This window comes from Aegilops tauschii, chromosome 3 (genome assembly GCF_002575655.3).
Source record: "Aegilops tauschii subsp. strangulata cultivar AL8/78 chromosome 3, Aet v6.0, whole genome shotgun sequence".
NCBI lineage: Eukaryota > Viridiplantae > Streptophyta > Magnoliopsida > Poales > Poaceae > Aegilops > Aegilops tauschii.
In genome coordinates this window covers 608,406,027-608,426,065 of record NC_053037.3, presented here as the reverse complement: position 1 = coordinate 608,426,065, position 20,039 = coordinate 608,406,027, and the positions used below count along the sequence as shown (strand labels likewise).

At 48.4% G+C, this 20,039-nt stretch overlaps 4 protein-coding genes across 25 annotated transcripts in view; 2 read left to right on the top strand and 2 right to left on the bottom strand.

The window, feature by feature from the left end:
* Positions 1-1,267: 1,267 nt before the first annotated feature.
* On the bottom strand, positions 1,268-2,551 carry LOC141020829 (uncharacterized). The gene has a single exon (XM_073495774.1). It carries the CDS (start codon positions 2,549-2,551, stop codon positions 1,268-1,270), a length of 1,284 nt encoding a protein of 427 aa, XP_073351875.1.
* Positions 2,552-5,385: 2,834 nt separating this feature from the next.
* On the bottom strand, positions 5,386-8,900 carry LOC109768582 (uncharacterized). The gene is made up of 11 exons (XM_020327333.4): positions 8,222-8,900; positions 7,906-8,088; positions 6,899-7,018; positions 6,768-6,809; positions 6,598-6,693; positions 6,431-6,520; positions 6,218-6,334; positions 6,053-6,091; positions 5,906-5,956; positions 5,718-5,792; positions 5,386-5,627 (listed from the first exon to the last, which is right to left on the bottom strand). Exons 1-11 carry the CDS (start codon positions 8,723-8,725, stop codon positions 5,592-5,594), a joined length of 1,353 nt encoding a protein of 450 aa, XP_020182922.1. The 5' UTR covers positions 8,726-8,900; the 3' UTR covers positions 5,386-5,591.
* Positions 8,901-11,525: 2,625 nt separating this feature from the next.
* On the top strand, positions 11,526-13,677 carry LOC141020828 (DNA mismatch repair protein MLH1-like). Its single transcript, XM_073495772.1, has 5 exons — positions 11,526-11,627; positions 12,615-12,743; positions 13,244-13,416; positions 13,501-13,573; positions 13,660-13,677. The coding sequence occupies exons 1-5, from the start codon at positions 11,526-11,528 to the stop codon at positions 13,675-13,677; spliced, it is 495 nt and encodes a 164-aa protein (XP_073351873.1).
* LOC109768580 (uncharacterized) overlaps positions 12,399-20,039 on the top strand; it is a 73,604-nt gene continuing 65,963 nt past the window's right edge. For 2 of the 22 annotated variants that reach the window (XM_045233932.2, XM_045233937.2), the window contains exons 1-9: positions 12,442-12,743; positions 13,244-13,416; positions 13,501-13,573; positions 13,660-13,794; positions 13,862-14,780; positions 15,474-15,544; positions 15,715-15,847; positions 16,184-16,278; positions 19,819-19,982. The gene's annotated coding sequence lies outside the window, so the exon portion shown is untranslated. Of the gene's footprint in view, positions 12,744-13,243; positions 13,417-13,500; positions 13,574-13,659; positions 13,795-13,861; positions 14,781-15,473; positions 15,545-15,714; positions 15,848-16,183; positions 19,983-20,039 lie in introns of all 22 variants that reach the window. The other 20 variants (XM_020327324.4, XM_020327329.4, XR_012205750.1 and 17 more) reach the window with 19 other exon arrangements.

Here is a 20,039-nt window from a genome sequence, read left to right as displayed (position 1 = left end):
GGGTATCATCTAGTATCTTGTAATGGTTCAGCCGAGATTGCCCTTTTTCTGTTGATATGGTCATAACTAATAGGCATGCTAATTATTGCATCGGCAGAGATCTTGTTGGGATGAAAGAAAGAAAAGAAAAGGACGTGGCGCATGCAAATTCTGGAAGAGACTTGCTAGATGCAAATCAGTATGAGGACGTGGCCTCACATGCGGTATGGAAAAATAATACTCCTCATTTATGTGCTAATGCAGCATGGAGATCAGTCAAGCATTCTTTTTGTTTCAAAGGAATGCACGCACATGTTTTTTGGGATGAAAGGAAGGAGAATTGGTTTGAACGGAAGGAGATCAAGATGTTATCTATCTTTCTGTTTTTACCAAGGAAAGAGAAGGATCAGTCTTACACGTGTTCTGTATGGGATCTGTTGTGTTTAAAGGCTGTTGGGTGGGGTCCACCTACACGCATATTGCACGAGAAAGAGACGCCACGACCAAAATAAGGAGTCTAGTTTGTTATCAGGTTGGCGAATATTTAATTAGTTAATTCTTTGTTAGTTAGGATAAAAGTAAGAGTCCACGTGAGTTTAGCTTTGTTTCTAGGCCGGCTACTACTATAAAGCCAAGTTATGCGTCCCATGTAATGCAGGTTATATTTTGATATGAAATAGACAGATGTGTTTTCAGGGGTAGACACCCGTATCAAGTTTTTGAGGTAGCTTTAGAAAACCTCTTTGTTGCGATTTCTGTGAGGAAATTGTTTTGCGCGTGAGGTGATGTCGTCCAGATTGTTTCTCTCGTGCTGAGCCGCAAGGTTCAAACCCTCTACTTCGTGTACATCGCGTGCGCGGGCGAGAGGTTACTGCTACTGAAGGTGGAGTACCGTGAAAGATCGGGCCGCAATAACAGATCGGATCTCGCCATCGAGGTTCGGTCTTTAGCATCTGTACTCTACCTTTTTTTGAGACAATTCTGTACTCTACCTAATACTTAATAATATTGATTGTTGTTATATTGGATGATGGATCCGTTCCTCTGTGGGCCACAAGCGGGCCAAAAAGCTTGCTCGTTATGTATCTGCGCCCATGTCTTCTCTTATATGTTTGGATTGGATGTAATTGAGCCCTTATAATCTGAACAAAAATAGTAGAGAGTACATGCATAAACGTAAAAAACAAGCCTTTTTCTGTCAGGATACACTATGGAAGGAAATACATGATAACATATTATCATAATCTAATCTTAGATTGCAACATTGTAACACAACCTTTTTTGCATTTCAAAGCACCATCTCTTGGGGGAAGAGCCATGTTGTTCCAGAATCATCGCAAATCTTTGACGGGCTAGAAGTACCAAACTTCATGTTGAACATGTCGCCCGTGTCCATGAAATAAATCACATCTTCCTCCACCTCTCCATAAGGTGCCGGAACAGACTTGGAGAAATTCATGCTAACAAAGAGTGCTCGACCGCCACCTAGCCCTTCGGTCAGTGGCACCCATGCGTGTATGCTAAAGTCTGCTTCAAAAACATCCACTTTGAGTGTGACCCATGAACCTTGTGGATGGAGGCCTTGACGATGCTTTACCATGAGTAGCTTCTCATCCGACTCGATGAGGTGCCGGCTAATCATGGTGATATTACCAGGTCCAGCGTCATGACCAAATACAGCAGAGCAATTGATATTGGTATATGTCAAGTCATTGTGTTTTTCCTCTTCCTTCTCTTCATTGCTGTTTTCTGCATCGTCATGATCATCGCCCTCCTCATCAGAAGTGGTGTGTGATTCAAACGATTTCTTGATGACACGTGTTCCCATTGCAACCATGGGCCTTTCGTCTCCATCCGATGCAAGATCAAGAGGGATGAGATCCTCAGCCGTGGTGATGGCATATAGCTTATCGCCAAGAAAGGCGATGTCAATGAGGTAGATATATGGATTTGTTTGTGTCGCCGGCGACCACACGCCCTTCCCTCGCTGGAACACAATGAGCGGATGCATCCTGTTGTTGGTGATGACCGCGACGGAGTCATCAACTGTGGAGCGCATGAGGAACTTGCGGATCGCGGACCTGTCATCGATGATGACGGCGTCGAGCTCAGGCAGCGGCAGAGATCTGTTTGTGAAAGGATTATGCAAGACATAGTTGTGCACGACATAGTGTATCTTGTCATCCTCGGTGGTGTAGTTATGGCCCAAGCCGAGGGCGAGCCAGTTGTCGGTGGAGCCGACAGACCTGGCGTTGTCGGGTAGGCGGTGGGTGTGGCCGCTGTAGGGGGCGATGATGACGTTGCTACAGAGGGGAGTCCACGGCAGCGATTGCGCTTGGGGGTCGGTCGTGTGCCATGGGCTGCAGACGGCGCTGTCGGCGCGGCAGCGAGCGCAGTTGTCCGGGTCAGGAAGGTTGGCCACCACGTGGTCGAGGATGCTCCGCAAGAGGCCGCAACATTGCAGAATAGACGACGCCAGGCCCACGTAGAAGAAGCGTATTTTCTTCTCTTCAAGATTCGATCGTATTGGGTGTGCAGCCTTGATCGTATATATATAGCACCATAAGAGCATCCCCAGCCGCGCCCCAACAAGGCCCCAGGCGATTTTTCGATCGCCGGCGTCAAAAAATCGGCCCAGTCACGTCCCAGGGCCCTTTTTTCGCCGGCTCGGGCCGAAATTGGCGCCGGCGGACCCAACCCGAATCCGGCGCGCTGGGGCGCTCGGGGGCGCCGGGCGAATCGTTTTTGGCGCGAAGCGCCGCGGGCCAGCCGCGTCAGCGTCACCGCCCGCCTCGTCTTCTCCCGACGCCTCGGTTTCCCGCGGGGAATCAGTGGCAAGGCTGCCGCTGGTCAGCTTTGCCATTGATTCCTCACGAGCGGCGCGTTCACGGGGCGGCGCGCCGATGCCTTCCCTCCCTCGGACGCGTACACACGGACGCGGCGCGGCTATATCTGGCCTCGCTCGCCTGTGATGAGTGCCACCTCTTCACCTCTCCCGAGCGCCGCCGCCGAGCTCTTCTCCCCCAGCCCTCCCTCTCCCGAGCGCCGCCGCCGATCTCTTCTCCCCCAGCCACTCCATCTCCCGAGCGCCGCCACCGATCTCTTCTCCCCAGCCACTCCATCTCCCCGATGGCCGAGCGTTTCCCCGGAGACGAGGCGGCGGCCGACGGCTTCGGCCGCCGTTCGCTCCGTGAACAGGAGTCCTGGCTCCTGTTCCAGGCAAACATCCCGGCGCCGCCAGACATGCGCGCCGGGCCGACGGGCTGGAGGCTCAGCAATGGGGGAGTGCCCATTCCCCCGTTGCCCGACGCCGTGGCCAAACCATCCTACTTCGCCGACGAGGTCGAGATCGGGCGCGCCTCCCTCACCGACGCCGAGCTCTCCCTCCCCCAGTACGCCGCCGACAACCACGCGGCTTGGGTGGCGTACTTCGAGCGGCTGGCGTCCACCAACGGGGCGCCGGTGGTCGGCGGCGTGAAGAACAGCGAGGGGCGCCACCTGTGGTGGGGCGCCCCCGGCCGCACACTTGAGGGCGTGCTGACGCACCTCAAGGGCGGCAACAACCCGTCGTTGGCGTACCCCCGGCCAGGGCGGCCGCCCCGGCGCACCGCCGACGCGACGGGCAATGGGCGCCAAGGAGGTTCGGCGCGTCCTCCTCCTCTTCCTCCTCCCGCTCCTCCTCCCACTCCTCCGGCACTCCGACGCTGCTCGGCGTCAAGGCCGAGCTCGGCATCGTCATCAACGAGGGCGGACGGCGTGCCTCCTCGTCGGCTCCTCCTCCGCACTTCGTCAAGCCAAAGACGGAGCCGGGGCTCGCGCCGGTGAAGACGGAGCACGGCGAGGTCGAGCTCGACGACGACGCGGCCCTTAAATGGGCACGCCAGGACTCCATCAAGATGGCGACGGAGCGCCAGCGCGCCGCCCTGCGGCGCTTTGAACAGAGCCGCCGAGGCCGCGACGAAGGAGGAGTCGTCATCATCGACGACAGTGACAACGACGACGACGCGCCGCCGCCGCCACCAGCCCGGGAGGGGTCCAGCAGGGGCGCCCGAGAAGGAGGAGAAGGCCGACGATGGCGGCGACGACGGCGACTTCTCGGTCTTCAGCAAGTTTTTTTTTATTAGTTTTTATATGTAATGGCGACTACTCGACTTAAATCCACGAATATAAGCCCAAGTTTGCCGAAATTTGGCGTGTTTTAGCCGAACTTTGCGTAAATTTGCTACACAATTTTTTTCCCGCGCCTGGGCCGGCCCTGGGGGCGGCGGCTGGGGGCCAACTCGCCCTCAGGTCCATTTTTTTCGCCGGGTCACCCCCAGGCGGCGATTTTAGGCGCCCCTGGGAGGCCAACGGGTGGAGATGCTCTAAAAGGAGTTGGGCTGTCTGAATCCTACACGTATTCGTGTTGGTTAGTTCGTCAGTTTCCAAACGTGTTTGGCTTGCTTCTGAAGTAATACAAATTTATTTTAGTCAAAGATAGAAGTTAGTGTCCGTGTAGGATTAGTACTGTACTAGTTAAGGTAGTATATGTACGTACTACTTGGTCAATTCATTGGTAAACAAAAGAAAATTTTGGTTTTCTATATGTGAGTCCGGTACGAGTACATCTAGGTTTGTACTGGATCGGTTGTTCATGCCTACACCGTAAGAACTTTCAAGGAGTACATGACATCAACACGCTGCTTTCCCGGCTTTACCGACCTCTCACAACCGCCGCCGCCGCAGAGCAAATACCTCAGCGTGCAACAACGCTGGGGAACGTGGGTCGCGGAGATCACAGACCGCTACACATAAGAGCCGATATGCATCGCATTTTTCCACCCTGAAGGGCGGGCGGCACGGGAAATATTATGTTGGCCTGCCTCCATGACACCAATGCCTGGCTCAACTTCCCCGCCGGCCTACCATAGTTGGCGCCCGTTGACTCCCGGGTGGCCACCGCACGGGAGATGCGAGAAGATTGGGAGGCTCACGAGCGCCTCTAGGCGGAGCAAGCCGGCAAGGCGTACATTGTGGAGCTCCGCCTCCTGTACCCAGAGAGACGACTATACAAGAAGAACGCGAACGAGGCGACTGAGGACATCGAGCTCTCCTCCAGCGACTCAGACTATGAAGGCGGTCGTAGCGGAGCGGGTTAGGCGATGCCAGCGATGAGGGCCATGGCGGTGTGATTGGAGGGCTTACAGAATCAGGATGGGAGAGGTTGGAGAACGAGAGCGATAGTGATAGCAAGTAATTTTAGTAAGTTTGTATGCAATCTAGTCCAAATTTTGTTCCCTTAAGTTATCTAAAGTATTTATGTAAAATATTTCGAACCAAGTTTTATGTAGTAGTTTGAACCAAATTTGCACCCAACGTTTGATGTAGTAGTTTGAACCAAGTTTGATGTAGTAGTTTGAACTTTGAACCAAGTTTGATGTAGTAGTTTGATGTAGTCCCTTGTTTTCAGAAACCACAAATGTAAACTAGAGCCAAGCATCATCCGCAATTTCAGACTGTTGGGCTGGTTATGTAATACAATCATCCTATTAGTTATGTCTCGCTGTCAGATGAGCTAACGGATCATAGACACTCATTTCAGACCAAAAGGGACAAATCCAGTCTTCCCTTACTCAGAACTCGAAGGGTCTAAAGGGAACAAATCCATCCTGCAAAGTGGCACGCACATAAGTTACTGGGTTTCTTTTATCTCGAGATGTAACCTTATACTTTGACAATAAATACAGTTATTAGCATACCTCTTTGTTCAACTTCAACTGATTTGCTATCTCCACCTTCTTCTGAGCATACTGAGCCATGTTCATTGGTTTATGCTGAAACAAGGGATCCGGTAATATAACAACAACAATCATGATGACATATAAATTCATAGAGGATTTTTCTCAAAATAAAAGGTAAAATCATAGAGGATTCATCGAGACAATACCATGCTGAAAGATAACTTCCTAAACACACCCCTAGCTTTCTTCTCTTCGTCCTACACAAAGGTCGTATCAAAGTCAACAACCTATTGCAGCTAGGTATGTATCACCATGTCAAACATGCATGTAGACTTGTAGAGTATCCTACTTACAGTCAGTTCAATGCCACCCTCCAGGACAACAGCGTAAATCTACAAAGGTAAACAGATGAAATTAGACATTTGGCAATATGTTGCACATTCCATTCTCACGACATAAATCACAGTTAGTGGCTATACAAATTTGCACAACAGCCCCAAATTAAGACATCAGCTTACCATTTCTTGCATCGTTACAAAGATATGGCCCCCATTGAGTTCAGCATGTAGTACTGCTTTGTGTATAGGGAACTCGCCAGACTCATAAACTTCCTTTACAGCCTCTTTGTAAGTTCTCTGAAATATTTGTGAAACTATAAGAAACACGCATAATCACAAAGCATGTCAGCCATGCTCTATTGCACAAACATTTTGATGTATTAGGATGCTAACATTTTCTTTAGCGACAAGCCTCCAGATCTCAAAATAGAGGAGATCTATGTCCTTGAGGGACGCATCCATTTCCAGCTCCGTAATGTACTCCTGAATCAAATGGACCAGATTGTGAGTACAACCAGCAATTAACACCACCTCAATTAGCAGAAGACAAGATATCCTACGTCATAAGCATAACCAGCTAATTTTTCAGTCATATGGGGAAAGCCAGTTGCAATCCTCAATGCTTGCCTCCATGCTCTAGTATCCCATTCTATCCACTGAAGTGAAAAGAAGTTAATAATCATGTGTATGTATATGACTAATTTCGCAATTTTCTGTGAGGCATACTTACATCCTTAGTCCTGCGATCCAGATGCAAAAAATCTGCAATCCACTGTTGCAAGATAGAAGTCTATCACTTTAAAAACAATCTAGCCACTCATAATATTTTTAATTCCAACAGCTTGATCACATAATGCATACCTTGATTTTCTTTGAAATTTCTGCATAGTACTTGACATAAACATCATCAATTTTATATGTATGATAACGTGAGCGGTACTCATCATGATAGCAGTACAGGTTTCCACTCCTACCAGGCAGCTACAAAAAAGAAAGGGACAAGAATCAGATGACACGTCCAAAAAGGCACAAAAGTGCAGATACTTAATGGCTACAGTGTGGTGAGATGACATGCTTTTGTCTATAGAACTGACTAAAGATCCACATTTTTTTTCCTTCTAGTATAGTCTAGCTTGCTAGAAATAGTACCGTATAATTAAATGACCTTTAACAACTCAATCCACTGAGACACCGACATGATATAATTCAGAAGCAATTCAAACATCAACAAATTTCAGCAGCCAGTGTTACAGCGAAATGAAAGAGGTAAGAAGTTGAAAATAGCAATGTTTGTGAAAACATACAAGGTGAGCCTTGGACTGCTCCCTACAGTCATAGAAATCATGCTAGTTTTATCTTCTAATGCTGAACCTCAGCTTTAAAACTAAGGCAATCAAGGAGGTTCATGAATCAAGTGGGATACCCTTCCTAGCATTTCACCCCGAGTTAACGTTACATATGAAATGGATAAGAATTAAGAACCAACCGATTTTAAGGGATCACTCATTAAAATTAGCAGGAAGGCTTGCCCAAAGTTTGAATAAACACAAAAAACTGGCCAACTTTTCAAATCCAACACCCCAAGTACTAGCATCCATCAGTAGCCACAAAGCAAGGGCTCAATCATCATCACCATCCTCTATTAAGAATAAGCTGTTAAAAAACAGTTTTAACTCATACCATAAACCCATGGCTCAATTTTCTATACTAACGTTGCAGCTGTGGTTGGAGTCAATGAAGCAAAATGAACTACCTCATTGATTGCCGGTTTTCACGGTGTGTTTTGAAATGGATTCTGAACACCCATGGTTATGATAACCAAACTAGTCAATCAGATGACTAAATGTAGATATAGACAGTACACTTACAAAATTACGAGGGACAATCCGTTGGTAGTCATTCAATTCAATGTTGTAGGTGTCTTCACGATGGATGTACCACTCAAAACTTTCATCATCCTCTAACCCCTCAAAGTACGACTCGTTAAGAATTTCATCATCGGTGTATTCTTCTGGTTCCTTGAGCTCACGTGCGCACTCCGGATTCACAACCTACACATAGATGATAAAAACACGGGATAAAATCACCACGCATAACAAACCAGAAGACTGAATCAGCTACCATGGCACACAGGTATAAACTTTAAGACATGCGCGGTGACTGATTGATACAGCATGTAGGTACCTTGTAATGAGCGACGCGATAGCGTGCAAGGCGCGCTTCTATCTTTCTGTGTTCCTCCCGTGTCAAATAAAGTGGCAGGTCAGTAGGATAATCGTCCTCCTTCTGAATATTGGCAAGCAAAAGTTGACGATCCTTGGCCTGGTCTTCTTTGCTGAGAAGGAAGTGCGGCCCGAAACGCTGCTCGCTTTCTTCTTGTGCCGGCTCTGTTTTCAGCAGCAGATCATAATCTTGGCCCGCTTGGATGGTGCCCTCCATGTCTGTCGCATGAGAAATCTGATCTTGGCCCCCTTGGATGGTGCCCTCCATGTCTGTCGCATGAGAAATCGGATCTTTGCCCCCTTGGATGGTGTCCTCCATGTCTCCATGGTCATCGGCAGTGGCAGTAGCATGTGAAGATGATGGGGGCAGGTTCTTGCGGCGCCTCTTCTCCCCTGTCCACGCCTTGTTTGCCCCATCTCCATCATTGGCCAGTTGGCTAATCTGGACGGGCTTATCGCCAAGCATCTCGATCGAAGGATACGGCCGCGGGACGGGACGAGGCGGCGGGACGGGACGGGTCCGGCAGCGTCGATTTGCTGGCGTGGGGGACGTGGCCGGAGGCGACTGTAGGCTGCAGAGGACGGGGGCGTGGCGTGGCAACGGAGACGGCGGCGGCGTGAAACCCTAGGTAGCCACTTGTCGAGAGATGGAGGGGGAGAAGCAGAGCGTGCGGGCTCTTGTTTGTTTGGGGCACTGCGTAAACTTGCTGCACATTGAAGGGTTTTCTATACCGGATGTTTACATTTCTAGCACAAACGCCCATATATATTTATCAAACGCCTGGAATTCTTTACTTCCCGTGCGCTTTTTTCTTCTTCCTCCATGGGTCTGCGCCGCCCTCCCCCGGTGTCGCCCACCACCATCGACTGAACCTCTGCACCCCGGCATCCGCCGTAGATGATGTTGTTAGGTGCCTCCACTAGTAGGAAAGAGCCTAGTACCAATGTTGGAAAAACATCGTTACCGGCGCGGAGGGGAGACACCGATAGTATAACGTCAGTGATAAGTCTCACTAGCGCGTCTTCCTCCAACACCAGCAGTAAGGTCTTACTACAAGCGTGTGTGGGCCACGCCAGAGATACATATTTTATTGTTGGCGTCTCATATATGTCAATGCCACTATCTAGAGTGTTGGAATTAAATCACTTCCCAACTGCAAAGTCTCATGAACATGTGAGATCGCTGGAGTACATTGATGTTCTCGTGAGAACCAGGCATGCCAAAGAAAGCATGCCAAATCCACAAGTCCTTTGATGCCGCTGCTTCGAGTATGATGGTGGCCTCTTTGATGTGACCTTGGTACACCTCGCGGAAATCTTTGGTGCGGTTCTTCCATTTGACAATGCTTGCAATCAATTGAACCAAGCATACCTGGAAAGCTTCTTGCCGCTCCAATAACCATCATTTTTTCTGTATCTTGCACATTTGATTTTCTCAGATACTCTGCTCGTGTTTGATACCCAATTTACGGGGACCAACCCTCCACGTGAGTTCGTGATATACTCCAAATCGACAAATCTAATGATTTGTCCTGGGGCAACGATTTTGACCTGACCAAGATTGCCAGCTGAGCCGTCGAGGAGAGCGATGTTGCCGAAGACGAATGTTTGGCCAGGTATGAAGGTCATGCCGACGTTAACCCGCTTGTTGATCGTAATCCCCATCCAATCACCGCAACTTCTTAGCGGGACCTGTACGGGCCACCAATGATGGATTCAAATCTAACAGATCTCGGGTAGGGGGTCCCAGACTATGGGTCTTCAACTCTTCATACAATGTAACATGGCCACGAGTTTATACCCAGGTTCGGCCTCTCCTTACAGATAAAACCCTACGTCATGCTTGTGTTTATTACTCTCAAGTGGAATACAAAGTACCACTATTAAAAAATGATATTTAAGGTAATCAGCCAGTTAATCATGAATACCAGTAGATTAATTGGTTGTCGGGCCGATTTATCCCACTGTGTCGACTAACTGAATAGAGGGAGAGAAATTTGGGCTCCAAAATTTTGGCCCATTCCCTCCTTTACCGTTTTAGGTCAGTTTGTTCCCTCCTTTCTGAGTCTCCCCTCCCCTCCCGTATCAACCCTCGTTGGTGGAGGCTAGGAGCAGTCGCCGTTGCCGCCCTCTCCGAGTAGCCGTCGGCACCATCCACCAGATGCGCCCGCACTCCTCAAGGATCCAGGCACCGAGCCTCTTCCTCCTGCTCGAGCTCGCCTCCCCCTCCCCGCCCCCGAGACCAGCACGTGCAGATCAACATGTAACAGTATACGCTATATGGTGATCTGTTTTGTGCTATGATATATGCTGTTGTTGTTTATCGCCTCTCCTTTTATTGTTGTCGCTGCGGCATTATTCCTATATGTAGCTAAGATATATAGATATGACCCTAATTAACCTATTGAGAAATGGATTACCGATAAATTCAGTTAACAGGCTGATTCACCAATTAATCCCTACTCCTCACCAGACCAAGCAGCTACAAAGTTACCGATATCCTGAACATTGCAAAGTACAAATGATCTACCTCGAGATCAATGTGTATCCTCTGCGTGCCCTGCTCCTCGACTTATATGGGTACCCGGGAGGGGGGGCTACAGTTTCATCCTAGTCGGCTACGAATAGGGAGGACAAGCTGTATTTGATCCCAACATCTTCGACTGTACAACAAGTCTTCGGAAGTCTTCCTTTTATATGCCATGGGCTGCTCAACCATGGCCCACTGCTGAACCGACGGGGGTGGGGCGGGGGGGGGGGGGGGGGGGCTCGGCTCGGCCCACCAGGCGAGAGATGACCCCAGTCCAGGACACCATCAACGACTGGCTTGGTTTCTACCTGGTCAGTCGGAACATAACCTTTCTCATAAATTAAGGTATAATCAAAAGTGTACCATTCTATTCATATTGGAAAATGTTTCCAATGATATCTTTTTTTGAGGAACGCTTTCATGGTTGTTTTATAAATTGCAAACAATGGTTACAAGAAAGAAACTAAACCATAAAACTATCGTTTTTCTTGAACCTCAGCCGCCTGAAGTTTTTATTGGCACCAGTCACTTTTTTAACTTCTCCCTGAGCGCGAGACGGGGAGGCCGGACCTCGTCGAAGAAGAAGCAACTTGTCCAGAGAAGTAGAAGCCCCATTCTCTTTCTTAGGGACGTGGAGGTGCAGGTTCGCGTGGAAGAAGAACCTCACTATCTATCTTAGGGGTGCGCGGGGGCACGGGGATTGCCGGTATTGTTCACCGATGCGGTGCTTAGAGGGATGGCTGGGGTGGTGGCCAGCAACAACGGTGCAGAGCGGGTGAGGGGAGGGCGGGGCGACGAGGCGGCACGCGGTAGCGCCCGCCGGCCGTGGGTGGTGGAGGTCAGTGTTTGGGGCGGGATAGGCTGGGGGCGTGTGTGAGGAGGAAGAAGAAAAGGTAGGAAGAAGATGAATAGTGCTGACGTGTTTTGGGCTCTTGGATGAAAAATCTTGCAGTCTAAAAAAAGTGACTGATGCGACATTTTTTTAGGTACCTGACAAATGAACACAACCTAAAACTACTTGCTTTGTTTTCAAATATAAGTTGTATTAGTTTTTTCAGAAGTCAAAATTGTACATGTTTGATCATGGTTTTTAGAAAAATTATATTAATTCGTATCAGATCCATCATGAAAATTATTTCCACATTTTATTTATGTAGTATTGCAGCCATTGATATTTTGTTCTATAATCTCCATCAAACATATATATTTGATTTGCATAAAAACTGATGCACCTTATATTCATTCCAATATTATTTGTTCTATAATCTCCATCAAACATATTATTGCTCGGCTCCGTTTTAATGAATCGATGATTATTACTTTTCATGAAGGATAAAATGATATAAATTTCATTTGCGTGCAAGTCAACATTGTGAATGTTTGACCAAGACTATAGAATAACATAACAACATTTGCAATACCTAATAGATAAAATATGAAACTACTTTTTATGAAGGATAAAATGATATAAATTTTATATTGTGGATGTTGATATATTTTTTCTAAAAACTCGCTCAATCATGCACTTCTTTGACTTCAGAAAAATAAATACACCTTATATAAAGGGATGGAGAAAAAAAGAAATAAACCGAGCAATAATCAGGGTCGTGCGCGCGAATGCCAAAATCGGCGGCGTCTTCCTCCCCAATCCCCATTCCCCATTCCCCACCTCCTCGGCCTGGTCCCCACACGCGGCGCGGCGCGGCGGGCATGGAGGTCGACGACCCGGCGCCGCGCGGCCGGGGCGGGGGCGGGGCCCCGCCCCCGCATCCGGCGGCTGGAGTAGTCGGTGGTGAACCGCATCGCCGCGGGGGAGGTGATCCAGCGGCCGTCGTGGGTGGTGAAGGAGCTCGTCGAGAACAGCATCGACGCCGGCGCCAACACCGTCTCCGTCACCGTCAAGGATGGCGGCCTCAAGCTCATCCAGGTCTCCGACGACGGCCACGGCATCCGGGTACGCTCGCCCGCTCGCTTCCTAAATGAACCCTAAACCCCGAAACCAATTCCCCATCCCCTCAACCCTTGGTGCGCCAAAATCCTTCAAATGTCCACGCCCCTGGTGTTAATCGTGATTGCTATTGATTGCGAGCTGTTAATCCTTAGTGCGTACAGGGTCATGTGGGGGCGAATGATTGGGAATTTTGGTCTTGGTGATTTTCTACACTGGATCTGTCTGATTGTTCTGACTCAGGCAGTAAAATACTGCGTAGGGGCTGCTATGCCATGGGCAAATGAGGGCACACCTATATTAACAGGCCATTTGAGATTGTTAGTGCTGATTGCCTTTAGGCAGCATGTAGTTGTCTATGATACTCCGAACTGTGGGGGCTGGCCTAGGCGCCTGCAGGATACTATATGATTACAGTATTGACTGTGGGGTATTTGAAGAGTTGGGCATGTTCAGAATTTGTCTCAAGCATTACTTTTGTGAGCTAACTTGGTTTCCTTTCACAGTCCTCAGACTTGCCAATATTGTGTGAGAGACATACTACCTCAAAGCTGTCTGCATATGAGGACCTACAAACAATAAAGTCCATGGGGTTCAGAAGGGAGGCTTTGGCCAGTTTGACTTATGTTGGCCATGTTACCGTGACAACAATAACAGAAGGCCAATTGCATGGCTACAGGTCAGTCCATGAGCAACTTCAAATCTTTCTGCTTGACTCTAGAGTAGTTTGTTAATGATTGTTTTTATCATGTTTTCTTGTCAGAGTTTCTTATAGGGATGGAGTAATGGAGAATGACCCGAAGCCCTGTTCTGCGGTTAAAGGAACTCAAGTCATGGTGAGTTAGCAACTTTGCATAGTACTATTACTTGCTCTATTGTCTATGCATTGCGATTTTTACAAGAAAAAAATCTTAATATGCAGGTTGAAAATTTATTCTAGAATATGGTAGCTCGTAGGAAAACACTGCAGAACTCCAATGATGACTATCCAAAGATAGTGGACTTCATCAGTCGGTTTACGGTCCATCATATCAATGTGAACTTCTCTTGCAGAAAGGTAAATATAGCTGTCTTTTGTGAATTCGTGAGTTTTAAGAAGGTGATATTTGCCTCCTCTGTCACAGCATCGAGCCAATAGAGCAGATGTTCACAGTGGGAGCATGTCTTCAAGGCTAGATGCTATTAGGAATGTCTATGGGGCTTCGGTTGTTCGTGATCTGATGGTAATACATGTTTCAGATGAGATGCTGTAGATGAAATATTCAAGATGGATGGTTTCATCTCGAATGCAAATTATGTGGCAAAAAAGACTACTATGATTCTTTTCATAAATGGTATACAAATTAAAAGGCACTAGTAATTTTTTAGAGCCTTTTCCTCCGTAAGTAAATTCTGTTGATTTCATATGCACAAAAAATGTACTGCGATGCCCATGTAGATACACATGTTCAGAACTTCAGATGCTATGTAACTCTGATCAGAGTAATCTGGCCGCATCTTGTTCATATATTTTCGATGAACAAGGGGATATCTTTTAAAGAATAATTTTGTAATACCAACAATGTTTTAAATGATGCATCCACTGTGATTGAACTGTTATGTAGTTTCTGTCAGTGAATTAGTAAAGTATAGTTTCTCTATTATCATGGCTGTGCCTAGTTTGCTTTATCCCATAACTGTCCATATCTCCTCTTCAGATAGACTTGTAGACTGCACTTCTTTGAAAAGGGCTACTGAATTTGTGTACTCTGCAATACTGCCTCAAGCATCCAAACCCTTCATATACTGTCCATCAATCTTCCACCAGAACACATGGATGTCAATATACATCCAACCAAAACGGCGGTATTTTGTGGCAAAAATTTGTGCCTGATATTCAAGCATATCTGAAAATTTCCAATTAGAGCACAAATGATTTCACTGATTCCTTTTTGTCTTGCAGGCTAGCCTCTTAAATCAATGGTGTATTATTGATTTTTTTTTAAAGATGCTATTGAGGAAAAACTGATGAACTGTAATAACACAAGGATATTCCAAACTCAGGTTATTCAATTGTTTAATTTACACTTACACAAACCCAAAGATAGTTGGTCTTTTATTGTTGTGTCTCATCACAGTTGATATGGGGCGGCAATTGCCAGAGATCAATTGTTAAGTGTTCATAATATCATATGGTTGCTTCTCTCTATCTTTGGAGACAGTATATCTTCCAAAGCTACTACCAGTTGCATAGTGCATCAATTTTCAAATATACGCAAACACTTGCAGAAAGTCACGCTGAAATTCGTGTGTTGTCATTTTTTCAAAACTTGCTCTCTTTGAAAATTGACATCACTAGATGATCCTTGGTGAAATAGTCAAGACTAGATTTCGAGTCAAGTCTCACCTTGTACTCATACTATGGCACGTCTATGGTCAATGGTGTACATTTGCTCCTTCCGTGTAGATTGTTATAATCTTTGGCTCTTTGAATGTTTAAACTTTAAAGTGCAGTATATTACAAAAATCCATCTGGGTTTCTACATTTGGCCAAGCACATCTTGTAGTTTAATAGTTGATGGAAGTGCTAGTAGCTAATTTGTAGACGTGCCTGTTTGCGGAAGCTACTTACCCCCGTATTCTCTGGAATAAACAGTCCAAAAACTTATGGCATGCAAATTTAAACAAATATAATTTGCAAACAAAAACTATGTGCATGTGCGCACGTCAGTGATGCTTGTTCCATGTGCATTGCAGGCACTAACCTCTAGCGCTTACTCAAGCTAACACACTAAAGGATATGGGTACCGAGGTCAGCACCCCTACTGGTACGTAGCATATATCATATGCATATTTCAAGCTAAAATGTTTTCTAAGTATACTGCTACAGCACATTAGTTAACTGTGTATTACTATTGAGCTATCTAGTAAAGGGCGTGTGAAACCACCACCTCCGGTTCCAGCGAATAATCTTTACTATAATTATATCATGCTGTAGGAGAAAAATCTCAAAAGGTTCCTGTGAGCCAAATGGTCAGAACAGATCCACGCGATCCATCTGGAAGGTTGCACACCTATTGGCAAGGTCAATCTTCAAATCTAGAAAAGAAATCTGACCTTGTTTCGGTAAGGTATGATCTTCATTACCAAGTTGACAGCGTTCGCCATTTTCTGTATTGTTTATGCTGTCTGATTTGGTCATCTGTTTGTGATCCCTGAATATTTTCTGCATGCCCATCAAATTGTGCATTGAACACCTGTTGTTTGCCTTTCCTCATGTTTGGCTTTAATGGTTAATGCTGTTTACATGCTACAAGTCTATAACTCTAGTTAAGTTGTGAGTGCTGGATGTTTTTCTACATTGGTTGCCAATTCACGAGTTCTATTTGAAGAAGGGAGTACAGTGGTTCAATAATTTTTTTACTGTGGCTGATTCTTTTTCTTCTATTTGTATATGGTTCCCCAAGAAATATTGTAAGATCAAGAAGAAATCCAAAAGATGCTGGTGATTTGTCCAGTCGCCATGAGCTTCTTACAGAAATAGATTCTAACTTATATCCCGGTAAGCTCATCTTAACCTGTGGTGTCTGAATCTGTCTCCATTTTGGTAGACTGATGATTTATGTATTTCTGCTATGCCTTTTCGATATTTTTAAGAATTGCACACATATGTTGGAGTTGCCAATGAAGTTTTAGCTTTGATACAACACAATACCCTCTTATACCTTGTCAACGTGGTAAATGTTCGGTAAACTCTATACATTGCATTGATGACTAGTCTTACTCTTCTATGCCCATACCTGTACATCTCTTATGTAAGCTAGATTTCTTTCTTTCTAATATCTGACATATTTCTTTGAAGGTAATCGGTACCCCAGTTACATGTACATATTTGCAAATGCATGCGCGCACAAACAATATTGCTTGGACACACCACCATCAAGCTGCTACCCATTCATATCACATACAGTTGAATGCCTTCAACTACTAAATAATAGGCACCTTGTCGGGGGATGACCCCCGGGTAGGCTCAGGGATACAAGACGACATTTTAAAACATCGGGCAGGCTGGGCGCCCTCATGGCCGGCTGGGCGCAGTCCGCAGCCGGCTGGGTCAGCGCCCGTCCTACCCATCCGTCCCAGCAACAGGGCGAGGCGACCCCCACGTCGAGGAGAGCGTGGCTACAGTACCGTCGGTACTACTGACCGAGGCGACCAACTCCCGGACGGCTCGACACTGTAGACGCATCGCGTCAACCACTCCGTGACGCCACGGCCTACGCGCCACAGTGATAAGCAGTCGGCGGGCCACGCGGCCAATAGTAGCTCGCAGCCGGTGGGCCCCACCAGTGGCCAGAGACGCCGGCAGCCGAGGCCTGCCCCTCTCTCTTAGATATTTTGTAACCTGGGAGGCCCAAGTATAAGACCTCCTAGGAGCCCCCTAGGAGGGGGTCGGCTCATTCTTACCACCACACACACGCACGAGGCAAAGAACAGAGCTAGAGCCCTCTCCTTCCTCCACCCAAATAGCTCCAAGAGCAACCATGTATTCCTTGTGATCTCCATAGTGATCCTTGCAGGACTAGGGGTATTACCTCACTTGAAGGGCCTTGAACCTGCGTACGTCTCTGTGTTCGCAGTGCTCGTGCCTAATCTCGCATCCGAACGCCACCGACACTCATCGCCCCAACCACCCTCGATAAGCCATCCCATGGCATCTGCCGTGAGAACACCACGACAGTTGGCGCCCATCGTGGGGCGTGACGCGACACCGGTTGGAGTCACGTTCCGGACAAGACCCTTCACTCCCACTGGCGAGCGCATCGCGCATGACCTAGTCAGCAGGCTCGGTGCGTTCGACGGTGCTGGCGACGATGTGGTGCGCTTCGTGGACGCCGCCTCCCCCGCAAGTGGCTCCATCATCCCCTTTGGCGAGCTCCGCGTCTATGTTGCTCTCGTCCCCGACGAGTACCCTAGCAGGGTGCTCACCTTCGTCGACCCGCCGCTCCCCGGCGGCTATGGCGTCTCCGGCGACGTCACGGACCTCTGCACTCGGGTGGAGGGTTGACCACCGGCTCCAGCCACAACACTGACTGCAGCAAGGACCTAGGCGCAGCGACCGTGGCCCGCGCCAACCGTGTGAAACCTCTCCGCGCGGTGGTTCAGAACCTGCACACTCCCATCGTGCCCAACGTCGACCCTGCTGCTGCCGCGACCGAGCTCGAGGAGGCACACGTGGCCTGCTCGACGGGGCCAAGGAGCTTGCCGCCATGCAGCGCCGTATGGAGTCCGTGCAGCGCGAGTACACCACCACCCATGGCTTCAATTCGGCTGCCGACGGGCGCAACCGGCTCGGGGAGGTGCAGTGTCGCGGCGGGGCCCTCGGCCAGATGCTAGGTGTGAACCGGCCCACATATAACACCCCTGTCATCTGCGGCAAAACTAGGAAGACCTGGAGGGCGAAGGGCTGCAGCAGTAGCGCGCCCACGACCTCATTGCTGTTGCGGACTAGCAGCATGCACAATGGGATCCGCTCCAGCCGTCTGCCTTTGGCTCGAAATCCCCTCGCCTTGGATGGACAATCGGCAGCCGATCGAGGGTCCTAGGCCCACGCAATAGGCATCTTCCCTGCATGACAGCAGCCATGGGAGCCTGCTGCAAGGCAGCCGGGGTAGACGCAACCATGACTAGGCGACTGTCAATAGCCGGGTGGACGCACCGACTGGTGGGGCTCGCCACTAGCCAGCCCGGCAACCCCTGCCCGCGCGGCGGGACCGGCCGGCCTTTGTGGGGCCGGTTGCGTGCCCTGCGGTCACCGACCGATTGGGGCCTCGCGCACCCCATGACGAGCATGATGCTTGCTACCGCATCGAGCGGTTGGGGCGCTCCCTCGCCCTAAAGGAGGAAGTACTATCGGTCTGGCCTGCTTCGGGCCGCACATCCGTGAGGAACCTTTTCCCAAGGGTTTCACGCTAGCTCGCGACACCCTCAAGTACAACGGGTTCACCAAGCCGGAGGATTGGCTGACCGACTACACCACGGACGTCGGCATTGCTGGCGGCAAGAAGCGCGTGGCAGTGCGCTACACACCCCTAATGCTGCTTGGCTCGGTCCGGGCGTGGCTGAACAGCCTGCCGGCCAACAGCATCAACGCCTGGCTCGACTTCGAGGAGGTGTTCGTGCGCAACTTCACCGGCATGTACAAGCGCCCCGGCCGCCCTAGCTAGCTCTCTTTATGTCCAGGAGAAGGGCGAGTCCCTCCGCGACTACCTCACGCTGTAGACGGAGCTGCACAACTTCCGCTAGGGGGTCCATGAGGTACATGCGATCCAGTACTTCACCGAGGGGTGCCGAGACGGCACCATGCTCAAACACAAGCTCATGCGCTCGGAGACGACGACCATGGCGGATCTTGTTCCTGAAGGTAAAACTCGTGGCGTGTCTTGTTCCTGAAGGTAAAACTTTCTTTCTCTCTTGACTATCTATATGGATCCCTGTGCTTGTATCTTTCTGTGACCTCAAGAGGTGATATCTGAGGGGCCGGAATTTGCTTTGAGTCGATCAGGATCGACATAATTGGTGAAGGACCTGGCTTTTGTACTTAGATATAAACTCTATGATGATGACTTATGTGTTGATTACTTGTGCTGGAAGTAGTTTTATAATTCTGCAGTTGTTTGTCAGCAATGAATCGGGATATTCTGTGAAGTGTTACTGCTTCTGAAAATTAATGAGCTGTTTACTAGTTGATGGATCAGCTCGTGTTGCGTTGCTTTGTGAAGTCAATACATTTTCACGTCGATTGATCGTCTCACATTTTGAACATGCTTCATACACGAATCATACTTTTTCTTGCCTACCCGTGTTTTGCTGTTTGATTTGCAAGATAGCCTGATAATTTGTTTGCCTGTTTCACCATTGTTTTCTGTGTCGTTCTGTTGGGCTTTGTTCTTCTATTATCAGAAAGTTCTCCTTTATCATTTTTCCGCAAATTTTTCAGTCGCATTAACTGTGTCAGGCTATGTTCTTCTATTATCAGAAACTTCTCCTTTATCATTTTTCCGCATTAACTGTGGTCGGTTCTTCCTGCCTTTGGAAGCAGGACACCATCTCCAAGGAGGTTCTTCCTGCCTCTCTACCCCATCTCGGCGGCGGCACCGCCGCTGACGATGCGCTATAGACCTTCCCCCCTCCGCCGCCCACGTCCCTGCCCCCCGCCCTGACTGCGGCGTGACCCGAGGGCGCCCCTCATCGGCAACGAAGTCTGTAAGTCCTCCTCCATGTCTGCCTCCAGCTAACTGTATTGATCGTGTGATTCAAGCA